Source organism: Pongo pygmaeus, chromosome 9 (assembly GCF_028885625.2).
Source record: "Pongo pygmaeus isolate AG05252 chromosome 9, NHGRI_mPonPyg2-v2.0_pri, whole genome shotgun sequence".
In the NCBI taxonomy this organism is placed as follows: Eukaryota; Metazoa; Chordata; class Mammalia; order Primates; family Hominidae; genus Pongo; species Pongo pygmaeus.
This window is the reverse complement of record NC_072382.2, coordinates 8805009-8818314: the sequence shown is the minus strand read 5'-3', so window position 1 is coordinate 8818314 and position 13306 is coordinate 8805009. Positions and strand designations below refer to the sequence as shown.

At 60.0% G+C, this 13306-nt stretch overlaps 2 protein-coding genes across 4 annotated transcripts; one reads left to right on the top strand and one right to left on the bottom strand.

Annotated features, from left to right (window-relative positions):
* The first annotated feature begins 6 nt into the window (after positions 1-6).
* On the top strand, positions 7-9400 carry MUS81 (MUS81 structure-specific endonuclease subunit). Of its 3 annotated transcripts, none has more exons than XM_054440635.2 (17): positions 7-236; positions 579-792; positions 877-1006; positions 1258-1343; positions 1853-1951; positions 2117-2185; positions 2350-2435; positions 2974-3114; positions 3303-3395; positions 3493-3614; positions 3697-3794; positions 4390-4506; positions 4613-4708; positions 4910-5038; positions 5113-5216; positions 5688-5771; positions 7132-9400. In XM_054440635.2, the coding sequence occupies exons 1-17, from the start codon at positions 7-9 to the stop codon at positions 7202-7204; spliced, it is 1971 nt and encodes a 656-aa protein (XP_054296610.1). In that variant the 3' UTR covers positions 7205-9400. The 3 variants fall into 3 exon arrangements, with proteins under 3 accessions (XP_054296610.1, XP_054296611.1, XP_054296613.1); XM_054440636.2 differs by lacking the exon at positions 7132-9400 and adding an exon at positions 5863-6312; XM_054440638.1 differs by lacking the exons at positions 5688-5771; positions 7132-9400 and having other exon boundaries at positions 5008-5038.
* EFEMP2 (EGF containing fibulin extracellular matrix protein 2) lies at positions 6698-12728 on the bottom strand. The gene is made up of 11 exons (XM_054440641.2): positions 12565-12728; positions 12126-12243; positions 11854-11902; positions 11042-11248; positions 10420-10542; positions 10005-10121; positions 9741-9860; positions 8393-8512; positions 8178-8304; positions 7744-7939; positions 6698-6952 (listed from the first exon to the last, which is right to left on the bottom strand). Exons 2-11 carry the CDS (start codon positions 12234-12236, stop codon positions 6791-6793), a joined length of 1332 nt encoding a protein of 443 aa, XP_054296616.1. The 5' UTR covers positions 12237-12243; positions 12565-12728; the 3' UTR covers positions 6698-6790.
* Between the last annotated feature and the right edge of the window lie 578 nt (positions 12729-13306).

Below are 13306 nucleotides of genomic sequence, written 5' to 3'. Positions count from 1 at the left end.
CCGGGGATGAGGATCACCATTTCTTCCAAGGGTCCTGCAGCTCCTCCTGCCTTACCTTTGTGTCCTCATCCCCGGCACCCATTTCTAGGTGTCCCTCCCACCAATACGTTTGCACCCGTTTGTCTCGTAGCCTTCGCCTCTCCTGGACTCTTCAAGACCAGTCTCCATCTCCAGCCTCCTTCAAGCTTGAGGCTGAAGCTGACAATCTTAAGAGACCTTAGAGCAGCCAAGTTCAGGTTAGTCCGTTAAGCGCCGCCCAGCCAGTCCTCCCCGTCACAGGGGGCGCTGTCCGCCTTCCTCTCGTCTACACAAAGACCCCGCTCTCGAATCTGGGGTGACAGGAAGGAGCCGGTCCAGGCTCCGGGGGCTGGGGATGGGCGCGTCTCAAAGGCTGGCTGGCGTGGGGCCAAGGGAAAAGATCGTTAGAGACAGCGCCCCTGACCAACCACTTGGAGCAGCGCAGGGGTGGGAGGGCGGCCGCAGGCTCTCCTCTCGTTAGTGCCCCGTGTGTTTGGGGCCCCGTGATCTCAACGGTCCTGCCCTCGGCCTCCTTCTTCCCCCGCCCCGCCCTGGGCCAGGTGTTCGAATCCCGACTCTAGAACTGGCGGCGTCCCAGTCCCGCGGGCGTGGAGCGCCGGAGGACCCGCCCTCGGGCTTATGGCGGCCCCGGTTCGCCTGGGCCGGAAGCGCCCGCTGCCTGCCTGTCCCAACCCGCTCTTCGTTCGCTGGCTGACCGAGTGGCGGGACGAGGCGACCCGCAGCGGGCGCCGCACGCGCTTCGTGTTTCAGAAGGTGGGTCCTGGTGTGGCCCGATGGGAAAAGCTGCTGGCCAGGTCAGGCCTGCCCTGACCAGGTACCCTACCCCTGCCCGGCCAGGCCCTGCGTTCCCTCCGACGGTACCCACTGCCGCTGCGCAGTGGGAAGGAAGCTAAGGTCCTACAGCACTTCGGAGACGGGCTCTGCCGGATGCTGGACGAGCGGCTGCAGCGGCACCGAACATCGGGCGGTGAGCGCCTGGGAAAGGGGTCGGTGATCCCCTACCTCCCCCAGGTGGAGCCTCCGTACTCACCTGGGAGCCCTTGGCTTTAAGCTCCCCACTCCTGTCCAAGTTGCCGTTCTGCCTAGGGCTAGCGGCTGGCGCTCCCTGAGCCTCCCTCACCGGTCTCACTTAACCATCTAAGCAGGTTGCATCCCAGATCCTCTCAGCTGCCGGATTCGTGCGTGGAGTGTGGAGTTAACTCTCTTCTGTTCCCGCAGGTGACCATGCCCCGGACTCACCATCTGGAGAGAACAGTCCAGCCCCGCAGGGGCGACCTGCGGAAGTCCAGGACTCTTCCATGCCAGTGAGGAAGGGGCAAGGGGAGTGGAAGGCAAAGTGGGAGTGCGGGAGTATGATTTTCTGGCTTGGGGGATTTGGCAAGCCTGAGTCCAAATCTCACCAGTGATGCCTGGCCTTGGGCAAATGACTTATCCTTTTTTCGACTTAGTATTTTAACCTGTGAATAGGAATATTGGTAACAGCCAATGAGGGAATTCCATGATCAAGCTACTTAAGGAGCCCAGCTCAGTTAGTTACGGGGTCACCATTATTGAGTTTTCCTGTCTAATTACACCTGTCCTGCAGCGCATGGTAGAACTGAGGCCAGGCTGGGCAGACACCCCCACCCACTGCCCCAAAACTGCCTGCTGTCTTATCCCAGATTTGCAGCGGGTCATCTCATCACCTGGCCCATTTTACAGAGAAGGAAACAGAGACAACTGAGTGACTTACCCAGGGCCACAAAGCCTGCTGGGGACTTATTTAAAGATGACTGGTTGGCTTTCACGTTCAGAACTCCTCTGTACCTTTCAGGTTCCCGCCCAGCCCAAAGCGGGAGGTTCTGGCAGCTACTGGCCAGCTCGGCACTCAGGAGCCCGAGTGATACTGCTGGTGCTCTACCGGGAGCACGTGGTGAGTACTGGGCTACACCGGGAGGCGGAACCATGGCAATGGGGTAGGAGGTTCCCAGAGGGGCCTGGCCCGGGCAGGGCAGGCAAAGATTATCCCAGCCACCTGAGCAGGATGAGGAGGGGCCCTGGCACTGAGCCTACCCTGTCTTTTCTACCTTTGTTTCAGAATCCTAATGGCCACCACTTCTTAACCAAGGAGGAGTTGCTGCAGAGGTGTGCTCAGAAGGCCCCCAGGGTGAGCACAGGGATCAGGGAGGACAGGCCCAAGTGGCTCTGGGGCCCACCAAAGACTGCCTTTTCTTGCAATGGGCCCATGTGTGGCCTGTGGCTGGGGACATAGGGAATATGGACTTGTGGTGGTACCAGATGCTCTCTGAGGATCTCTTTTCTGATCCACAGGTAGCCCCTGGGAGTGCTCGACCCTGGCCAGCCCTCCGCTCCCTCCTCCACAGGAACCTGGTCCTCAGGACACACCAGCCAGCCAGGTGGGGCCAACTGCAGGAGATACAGGAGAGCATGCGTGACCTTCTTAGTAGGGCCTTAGAGTTACCCAGTAACTCCCAGAGCTGATGCTGTTGAAGGTTGGGGGGCGTGGGCCTTTCCTCAGGAGCCCCCACTGTTGGAGTACCTGGAGGGTGTGAAACCGCAGCAGCGGGGGCAGGAGGGTGCAGTGGTTATTGGAGGAGGAGAAAGCCTTTTCGAGAGAAGATAGCATTTGACATGTTTTAGGATTTGGCGGGTAGAGATGCAGGATAAGTATTCCGAGGAGGAGGAAACAGCATTAGTGAAGACAGGAGGAATGAAATTGTCTGAGACACGCTTCTTGCAGACCTGAGAGTGGCGCTGAGCAGGCCCAAGGAACTGCTCTGAGAGCCAAGAAGACCAGGAGGAGCAGGAGCCATTGGGGTCATTTGTGTAGGGTGCCAAGGGGGTGGTGAGGCCAGCCCAGCAGGGGGCAGGCAGGAAAGCCTGCCAGGAATGAGTGAAGAAGGGAGAGCTGTGTTTGTCCCCTCTGCCTCCCAGGTATTCATTGACCCCAGAGGGCCTGGAGCTGGCCCAGAAGTTGGCCGAGTCAGAAGGCCTGAGCTTGCTGAATGTGGGCATCGGGCCCAAGGAGCCCCCTGGGGAGGAGACAGCAGTGCCAGGAGCAGCTTCAGCAGAGCTGTGAGGAGGAGGGCGGAGGAGGGGGGAAAACAGGGAGGAGGGGATGGGAAATGAGGCCAAAACCCCACCCGAACCCATCACCTGCAGCTGAGCTGTGGCTGCCTCCCTACTGTGGGTGGGTGGTGGGTGTGGGGCAACTGCCCTGGCACAAGGGGTTCTGGCCTCACATACCAACACCCCCCACTTAGTGCCAGTGAAGCAGGGGTCCAGCAGCCGCCACTGGAGCTGAGGCCTGGAGAGTATAGGGTGCTGTTGTGTGTGGACATTGGCGAGACCCGGGGGTGAGTGAGGTGGGGAGAAATGAGGGAGATGATCGGAGGAGGCTAGGGGGTAGGCACTGCCCTGCCCTGATCTAGGCTTCCCTCCTTGCCACTCCAGGGGCGGGCACAGGCCGGAGCTGCTCCGAGAGCTACAGCGGCTGCACGTGACCCACACGGTGCGCAAGCTGCACGTTGGGGATTTTGTGTGGGTGGCACAGGAGACCAATCCTAGAGACCCAGGTGAAGGGCCATGGACAGGCTGGCGCCAGGGGCAGGGCCTGGTGGGTAGGGGATCGCAAGCTAACGGCTGGCTTGTCGGCAGCAAGCCCTGGAGAGTTGGTACTGGATCACATTGTGGAGCGCAAGCGGCTGGATGACCTTTGCAGCAGCATCATTGACGGCCGCTTCCGGGAGCAGAAGGTAATTTTCCTGGCTTTGCCAGGCTTCCCCGCCTGCTCTGAAGCCCCCTTTTCAGCCCAGAGCAATCCAGGGGCACTTCTGGCAGCCTCCTTGAGGCAGAGCCCTTTGGAATCCAGCCACACCCACCCTGTGGCTGCTCCAGGATCAGACCCCCACAGGCCCATCCAGGTGCACAGTAGGAAGCCAGGTACCTGCATGCTTGGGCTGAGCTCAGGAGCATTTTAAAGACCTCTTGGGTACCCAGCCCCTGCAGTCTTGGATAAACAAGGCATAAACCTCCAGGAGTGGAAATACAGAGGCTGTACCTTGGTACTTGCTGCTGGGTGGACCCCTAGTCACAGAGGCCATGTACTGGCCCAGGGGAGGCTTGAAGGATGGGCAGTGTTGAGAGATGGAGGAAAGGCTTTCTAGACAAGAGTGTCAGCATGAGCAAAGCTGCGGAGACCCCTCTGAGGCAGGTGGAGAGGCTAGGGAGGATGCAGAGGCTAACTGGTGGGAACAGGGTCACAGCACCATTTTGAGTGTGACATCATGGATGCCCAGGCATGTGGTCATCCAGCCTGACCCTCCCTATCCACTCTGTACACTTCCCTAGTTCCGGCTGAAGCGCTGTGGTCTGGAGCGCCGGGTATACCTGGTGGAAGAGCATGGCTCGGTCCAGAACCTCAGCCTTCCTGAGAGCACACTGCTGCAGGCTGTCACCAACACTCAGGTGAGCTGGGAGGGCAGGGCCAGGTAGGCAGGCAGGGGCCCCTGTGGTCCATGGTTCATGGTCTGGGCCAGGAGCCACCTTCCCTCTCTTGGGTCCTCTTCCCCAGGTCATTGATGGCTTTTTTGTGAAGCGCACAGCAGACATTAAGGAGTCAGCCGCCTACCTGGCCCTCTTGACTCGGGGCCTGCAGAGACTCTACCAGGTGAGCAGAGGCCCCTTTCCCAGTGTCGGGGCAGAGCCCACAAGGAATTCACCTTGCCTGGGCCCTGTGCATCCCCAAAAGAAGCAAGGTGGGTGAGATCCCCATTTCTCAGGCTGGCCCCCCAAGGCTGAGGACTGGGCAGGGGCTGGCTGGAGTTGTCCCTTCGAGCTCCAGCCTGGCCTCAGTCCCTTCTTCCTTCAGGGCCACACCCTACGCAGCCGCCCCTGGGGAACCCCTGGGAACCCTGAATCAGGGGCCATGCCCTCTCCAAACCCTCTCTGCTCACTCCTCACCTTCAGTGACTTCAACGCAGGAGCCATCAAGAATAAGGTACTGTCTCTGCCCAGCTTCTGAGACGTGGCCTGGCCCAGACCCCCACTGATCCAGCCCTTCCCCGAACCCAGGCCCAGTCGGTGCGAGAAGTGTTTGCCCGGCAGCTGATGCAGGTGCGCGGAGTGAGTGGGGAGAAGGCAGCAGCCCTGGTGGATCGATACAGCACCCCCGCCAGGTAGACCCTAAAGGGCCCTTAGGTGTCCTCAGCCCCTGCCCTCCGTGCATGGAATTCACCTTAATCCATGCTTCGTGGAGGGGGCCTGGCCTTGTGTGGGCTCTGCAGACCAGAGATAGACAGATCCCCGGGTGCTCGTGGAGGTCAGGTGGGGAGGAAGCCAGCAGGCCCACACAGTGTCCCAGGCAGTGGAGGCCACAGGAGGGAGGGAGACATCCCACCTGGTGGAGCAGAGGCTTCCTGGAGAAGGGGGTTGGGCCATTAAGGGGAGTGAGGGTGATGGTTTTGCCCCAGAGTTCCCACAGGGAGGGAGGACAGCCAGGCTGGCCTGGGGCCTTGAGTACCAGGCTCAGGAAGTGGGGCAGTGTCTCAACTCTTCCATCCCATGCTGACCCCTCTGCCTGGCCCCTCATGGTGCTGGCCCAGAGTGGGCCACTGTCAGCCTCAGAAACTCAAACCTCTGCCCCCCAGCCTCCTGGCCGCTTATGATGCTTGTGCCACCCCCAAGGAACAAGAGACACTGCTGAGCACCATCAAGTGTGGGCGTCTACAGAGGTGAGGGCAAGAGACGGAACCTGGAGGGAGTGGTAGGGACTGGGGCTGCCCTAGGCCCAGGGTGTGACCCTCGCTGCCTCTCTTCCTGCAGGAATCTGGGGCCTGCTCTGAGCAGGACCTTATCCCAGCTCTACTGCAGCTACAGCCCTTTGACCTGAGCTTATGCCGTGAAACAGTCCCCAGCCCCCGTCTGTCCCCCAACCCAGGCTTGCCAGCCTTTTAACAACATATTTTGGGGTGCAATTAGAATCTAAGTGTTTGCAGCCATATTTGTCATGCGGAAGATGCCTAGCCCTGGGGACCTTGTGAAATACGCAGGAACCAGGGATACCATCTGGTCCAGTGGTTTTTAAACAAAGCTGCTTAGGACCTGGAATTCCCTGGTCAGGGAGATGGAGTCAGTGGGGCATTGCAGCTTTGAATCGATTTTATGTCACCAGTTGGTCCTCATCAAATAAAACTTCCTTAGGAGTGCAGAGGGCTCATTGGGAAAATAAAAATAATAAAAATAAAACTTCCTAAAAGAAAAGCTTGAAAACCACTAACAGTCCAGCTGCCTCGTTTTATAGAAAAACAGGCCCAGGGAACTACTAGGGCTTATCCAAATGCACAGTTTGAGGCAGAGTTAGGAATGGAACCCAGGGCCTCCTGGCGCTGTCCAGAGTGGAGTTTCTTAGGACCCCTGCAAGCCAGCCAAGTCCAAATCTCTGGGCCGGGGCCTGGAGTCCGCCCTCCTCGTTACCTCCTCTCCTCTCGGGGTGACTGAAGCTTGTGGTACAGAGCTCCCAGCTCCTGTCAATGGGGCCCCCTGGGCCTGAGCATATAGAGACTCCCATTTAGGTGAACCTGGCCTGCCCCTCCAAGTGCCACCCTGCCCCAGCCTGAGGCTTGCTGCTGTGTGACCCGCCCACCTCAGCCACCAGGACTTTCTTTCTCCCTTTATTGCCTTTCTCATTCTGCCCCTCACAACAGGCTCCTCAGCTAGGGTAGCTGCAGGGAGGGTGGCTCCCTCCTGCTCCTCAGAAGGTGTAGGCCCCCACAAAGACGGTGAGCCTCAGTACAGAGCTGGCCCGGTAGCTCATGAGGGAATTCATGGTGACCATCTCCAGGTCCAGCACGTACTCCCGGGGGCCCGTCACCGGCCGGGCGAGGACCAGCATGGCGCTGACGTTGTTGATTTGCTGCAGGGCAGTGGGTGGGGGGGACATATATATTGTGTCAGCCTGTGTGCTAGGCCCCTGCCCCAGCGTCACCTCCCTGCCCCGTGGCTGTGAGGCAGAGGAACAGCCCTGGCCAGGCTGCCACCCCGGCCTCTCATGCAGCTCTTTAACACCCTCGATGTCTCTCCTCCCCCACCCAGGCTCCTGCCCTCAGAAATCTCCTGCTGGGGCTCTTCCCACCCTCTCCAGCTCCTTCCGTCTCACCCAGGCTAACTGATGATTCAAGGCCACATGTGGCTCTTGGGAGTGGTGGGACCTTTGGTGACCCAAAGTGAGCAGACTCCCTTCAGAGCATTCAATTTCAAAAAGAAAGAGAAGCGCTGGTACCAGACAAACCCCTTCTCCTGCTGAGACCCATGCATGCCGCTGCCAGTCACTGTGAGCAGCTCACTGTGAGCCACCCTGGCCCCCTCCCACCTAACAGATCCACCAGCAAGGAGTGGACTTTCTGACCCCAGGCCCCTGCACACGCCATTCCCTTGGTTTGTGGGTGAAGAAACTGAGATCAGATATGGAAAACCAGTACCGGGACTCAAACTCCCGTGTCCGAGTGCTTCGTTAGAATTGCATTTAACCATCTGTCCTTTGCACGGGAGTTTAGAGTACCCCGGTCTTCCTGCAGAAACCCCGCCTCCCAGGGGCGGGGCTTTGGGGAGGGGTGGGGCATAGCAGCCTGGCCGAGTTCCCCCTTAAGGCGTCCTGGAGTTCAGTTTTAGATTGTGCATGTCAGTTGAGGGTTGCAGAAACCTTACCCTAATGTAAAAGTCCCCCTGCGAGTTTCCAGCACGGATCTGAAAGGCATTGTAGGCACCGGGGTAGACGGAGGTCGCCTGGATCTGGAACACGTCAGCGGGCACGCTCCTCTCCGAGGTGATGGTCATGTAGCGGTGCACAATGGATGAAGGCTGCTCTCGACACAGAGGGTTGGAGGCCGGGCAGAGGCAGCGGCTAGAGACCCCGAGGTGGGGGACACGAATGAGCTCCTTGCCCGTCCCCCCAATTTCTCCTACCCTACAAAGGGAGGGAATCCCAAAAGGACCCTCCCACCCCTGTGACTGGTTGTCATGAAGGACTATGATTCCCATCATCCCTCAGGGGCACTCGCTGGTCTGAATAGATGCCAGTCAGCCCCAAAGCCCCCTGGGAGACGTAGTTTCTGTGGGGGCCTGGCATCGACTTGACTCACTTCTCAGAGACCTGGATGTAGGGCTCCACACAGCGGTTGGTGTCCACGCAGCGGTAACCCCCATGGAAGTTAACACAAGTTTGGGCCTCGGAGCACTGGTGCGCACCAGACTCGCACTCATCAATGTCTGTGCCAGGGGAGAGGGGCTGGAATCGGGGGCGTCAGGCTGCCAGCTCCTGACACCATCCTGCCCATCCCACCCGGGCAACCTGTACCTTGGCAGAGGCGTGTGGCCAGCAGCTGGTAACCCTGTGGGCACTGGCAGGAGAAACGGCCTGGTTCGTTGACGCAGCGGTACTGACAGAGGTAGCTGGAGTAGCTACACTCATCAATATCTGAGGAAGCATGGGATGGGGACCCCGGGTCAAGGGCATTCCTCACCATTCAGTCCCACAAACATTTCCCAAGAAGGCCCAGGCCCATGTTAGACTGAATGTAGGAAGACAGAGGGGGATGAGACAAGCCACAAGCTCAGCCGGGAGATGGAGGGTTCAAAGAAAGCTTGCCCAGGCTGCCCCAGCTCACAGACTTCTCTCTGCCCAGAACTGGAAGAAACACTAAATAAGTTACTGGGAATCTAGAGGCTTGGGTGTGAATCCCACCAGCTGATCTAGGGGAATCTTATTTTCCCAATCAGTAAAATGAGTGTGTTAGACTAGATGAGTCTTGTGGGTCTGGCCTGTGCTGTAACACCCAATTCCTGCAACCCACAGTCAGCCCGAGCACCCAGTGGTCACCTCCAGCTAACTGTGAGCTTCACAGGCAGAACATTTCCTTTCTCTTGTTCCCCTCTTGCTGTCAGGTAGCAGTGAGGCCTCATCCCGCAGCAAAGCATAACATAGAGGGTACATGCCAGTTTACAGGGTGTAAGAAGTCTGGGATCGAGCCCTGGCCCCATCTCATCCTGGCTGTGTGAGCTTGGACAGGTCACTTAACCTCTCTTAGCTGAATAATGAAAGTTACCATTTACCCAGGACTTCGTGATTATTTTTATGTAATCCTCCCAACAAACGTGGAGGGAGATATGAATGTCCTCATTTTGTAGAGGAAGGAGAAAATCATACCTCCTAGGGTTCTTGAGAGGAAGGAGGTCAAGTGTGTCAGGGAATACACTACGAGGGCAGGTTCTCATTAAGTGGCAGTTCATTCACTTTAAAGCACTGCAGCTTGAGACTTGCTGGAGCCCATCTATCACACTCTCACCTAATCCTCAAGACAACCCATTTTATAGAAGAAGAAACAGGCTCAGAGAGAAGAGTGACTTGTCCTAGTGCAAAATTCAAATGCAGGTAAATGCAGGTGAGCCTGACACGTGGGACAGGTGGCACCCACATGCTCAGTCTCCCCAGTAGGCTTCAGTAAGGACCTAGCTGCCTCTCCTTGTGCCTCCCCCACTAGCCTGGGAGTGCTCCACAGCCAGCCGGGGTGGAGTACCCAGGAGGCAGCTGGGTGCACAGTGACAGGATGCGGAGGCCTCAGATGGAGAACTGTGTGGCAGGAGGCACGGCATAGCTAGGTCCTGGGGGCCCACGGAGGAGTACGCAGCAGGGATGGAGCTCTCACCACTGCAGGAGAAGCCATCCCGGTGCAGCTCATAGCCCTGGTGGCAGCGACACAGGAAGGTCCCATAGGAGTTGAAGCAGCGCTGCTCGCATGGGGCCCCCATGTCACACTCGTTCACATCTGGGGGTGCCAGGAAAAACAGGAGGGATGAAAGCGGAGGAGGAGCCCAGAGCCTCCACTCTACCTGGGCTGGTCAAGAAGGGAGCGCTCCCACCTCACACCTCCCTGCCCAGGACCTAGGAGCCTGGCCCAGCCCAGCCTCACCAACACAGGAGCGGTTGTTAGGCCCCAGCTGGAAGCCTGGCTCGCACTGGCAGCGGAAGGAGCCAGGCAGGTTCACGCAGCGGTGCTGGCAGTAGCGGTAGCGGCACTCGTCTATGTCTGGGGATAGAGGCAGGAGAAGGAGGGCGGAGGGCAGAGGGCAGAGGGCAGGTGGGCTCGAGCCGGCTGGGACTCAAGGCTTCACCACCCATAATCCTGTGTCCGGGGAGCTGAATTAGGCAGGGTCAGGCAGGACACCTCCCAAACATACCCCCCTACAGTCCTCTGTGTCTGATGACAGGAGGGTGAGGTGGCAGGGGCCGGGGTGAAGCCTGGGTTGAATGGGGGTCAGGTGCTAGGGCAAGGGCCAGACCAGGGACACAAAGCTGGGACTAGAGAAGCTGTTTCCTGGACTCACCCACACACTCGGGCCCGATCTTGCGGTAACCATCAGGGCAGGTGCACTGATAGGAGCCAGGCAAGTTATGGCAGTCCTGGCTGGGGCGACAGTCATGCAGGGCCTGGGCACACTCGTCCACATCTGTGAGAGACACCACTCAGCCCCTGCCTGGGATCCCGCACACCACCCAACATGACAGATAGTTCCAACACTTGGATTCGGTTCTCTTCAACAGCACACGTAAGAGTTCACCAGCCTGGAGCCAACAGGAAAGGCACCCCTAACCTCTAAAACCGCATGTTGGGGGTTGCATAGAAAATAAGGTCCTGTCCACACACCCCCAGTAACACTGATTCCTAGACTCTCCTTCCTCCAAGGCCTGCGGCTCCCAGGGGACAGACACTGGAAGGCAGAGTTCCTGCAGTGTCTCTGCAGCAACCGAGGGGAGGGGCCCGGAGCTGGCTGAAGCAGTGGCACACAAGCTGGGGCCACCTGCGGCAGGTCCTAAACAACACGAGTGTCTGGATGAGGGTGTGGACATCACCAGTGGCCCTTTTGAGCCCGGGAGGAACATGAGGTCTGAGTTTAAGACGCCTGGTGAGAGGACTGGAAGCCAGGCACCAGAGCAGTCCCCACTCACCCACACAGCTCTCCTGATCATCGGGCTCATAGCCTGGTGGGCAGGGGTTGGGGTGTTGAGCGGGAGGCACTGGTGGCGGGGGTCCCTCGCTGTGTAGGTCGTTGATGACGGCAGCAGAGCGGGGCAGGCACAAGTAGCCCCCGTAGTGGTTGATGCACTTCATCTCCCCCTTGCAGGCCTCAGGGATGGTCAGACACTCGTTGACATCTGCAGAGAGGGGCCTGCTGGGCACAGCCAGTCTCCTGGGCTGGCCCTGGAGGGAGCGGAGGCAGGAACCCAGCTCGGCCTTCTCTGAGATGTGTGGCCCCAGAAAAGCCTTCCCACTCTGCTCAACAAGCTAAGTCTGCCTGCTCAGGACCCCTCCCCAGGGTTGGCCAAGGCTGGAGGTGGGGCAGCTGTTCCCACTGTTGCCCTCATTCTCGGCCTGCAAGTGGGTCTCTATCCCTCCCCATGGCCCTAGCCCTAGCTCAGCCCAAGAGGGGGGCCTCCTTACCCACCCCTGGGGACACTACCCTCCCAGGTTGTGATGAGACAAAGAGCTGGGACAGGAGAGTGGGTCAGAGAAGGCGTACAGGATCCAGCTCCTCTGAGGGGTAGGGGCAAGGTTTCCTAGGTTTCTGGGAGAGGGTGAGGCCACCCCTAGCTCAACTGGCCTCCAGAGAGCCAGAGCTGGCCTCCGTGTAGCAGAGCTGGGCATAGAACGGGCTGCTGGGCTCCCACGGCAGCTCTTGGAGGTGGGGCTGTCCCTTGGAAAGCAGCTATCAATCCCTTTCCGGGTTCCTGGGGGTGTTTGGTCCCCCAGGCACACACACCCCGGCAGTGCTGGCTGTCTGGGTCCCACTCATAGCCATCTGTGCATTCCTGGAAGGGAACCAGAAGTGGCCAGTGGTCACCCTAAGATCTCCAGCTGGCCAGGCCAAGACTAGGGCCTGAGCCTGGCCACCCTCCGGCCTGCTCCAAACAATGGTCCCCAGCCCTCCACCAGCCAGGGGAGGAAGACTTCCCCAGCAGCAGCCACCCCGGAGTCCCGGTCTCTTCCTCCCTACCCTTCCCGTCCCAGGCCAGCAGCCCTCACTGTCCCCACCGTGTAGCTGTCGGGCTCTTCGGAATCCTGAGGAGAAGCTGACCCCAAGAGCAACAGTAGCAGCGCCCAGAGCAGTAGAGACCCGGGTAGGCAGGAGGCGCAGGGGAGCATCCTGGGGCTGCGAGATGGTGGACACGGGTCAGGGGCCTCTGCTCGCGGCACCCCCACTCCCGGTACCGGGAGCCCGAGTCCAGCCCCCGCCACTGCCCGCTCAGGACCATGCTTCGGCCTCGGGGCCTCCTAGGGCTGGGGGCCGACTCCTCACAGGCCCAGGTCCCAGGCCCGGGTCCCAGGCCCACCCGCCCCGGCCAACCCGCCCCCGCCCTGCGCCCCTGCGGCGAAGGCCGAGGAGCGCGGGCCTCTGTGGGCGCTACGCTGTCGCGGACTCGGCCGAGACTCCGGCCCGCGCCCTCCCCCACGGACGGTCACAGCCACTCACTTGGGCCCGCGACGCCCCCGCGGCCCGAGGCTCTGGCGGCTCGGCTGGCTCGGGCAATGCCTGCGGGCAGACGGACGGGCGGACGGCACAGCTCCCTGGACGCGCGGCCCCAGGAAGCGCCCCCCGCCCGCCCGCCTGCCGCGGCGCGGCCCACCCCGGCGCCTCCGCCCGCCCTTCGGCGGATTCCTGAGCCCGCGCCAGGGGGAGGGACCCCGACCCCCCACTTCTCCGCCCCCGGCCAGCCACAGGCCCCTACCCGGTCCCCAGCGGCGCCACCAGGAGCCGCCTCCCGGCGCCGGACCAGGGTCCCACAGCGCTCGACCCTGGGGCCCTGACCTTGATGCCAGGCCCCCAGACTCACCCGGGGCCCCCAGACGCTCACTAAAAATGTCATCTTGCTCACCTAGATCCTACCTAATCTGCGCCCCCAGAATTTCATCCTGTGCACCCATGCCGTAATCCTGGAGCCCCAGATTCTCATTGTGCGCCTCCCGAGATCGTCCTGGGTACCTAGAGCCCACCTAACCCAGTCCTCCAGACCCTCAATCTGCTCCCTGCAAAATTTTATTCTCAGCCCCAGACTGTCATTCTAAAAGATCCTAAAACTTCATCCAGGGTCCCCAGACACTCGCCCAGGAACGAGAGGCTCCCAGGAGCAGAACTGTCCTTCTCGCTCCCTCCTGCCCTCCACCCCCAGGACCGTCTTCAGCCAGGTGGTCCTTTCACTGCACACGGCTTCCCC

Excerpts from the sequence above, each read along its gene's own strand:
- MUS81 (XM_054440635.2), top strand. The coding sequence starts at position 7 with ATGAGGATCACCATTTCTTCCAAGGGTCCTGCAGCTCCTCCTGCCTTA. Across the intron at positions 1,007-1,257 it reads GCGGCACCGAACATCGGGCG|GTGACCATGCCCCGGACTCA; the intron begins GTGAGCGCCTGG and ends CTGTTCCCGCAG. Across the intron at positions 2,436-2,973 it reads AGGACACACCAGCCAGCCAG|GTATTCATTGACCCCAGAGG; the intron begins GTGGGGCCAACT and ends TCTGCCTCCCAG.
- EFEMP2 (XM_054440641.2), bottom strand. The coding sequence starts at position 12,236 with ATGCTCCCCTGCGCCTCCTGCCTACCCGGGTCTCTACTGCTCTGGGCG. Across the intron at positions 9,861-10,004 it reads TAACAACCGCTCCTGTGTTG|ATGTGAACGAGTGTGACATG; the intron begins GTGAGGCTGGGC and ends TGGCACCCCCAG. Across the intron at positions 8,513-9,740 it reads GGATGGCTTCTCCTGCAGTG|ATATTGATGAGTGTAGCTAC; the intron begins GTGAGAGCTCCA and ends ATGCTTCCTCAG.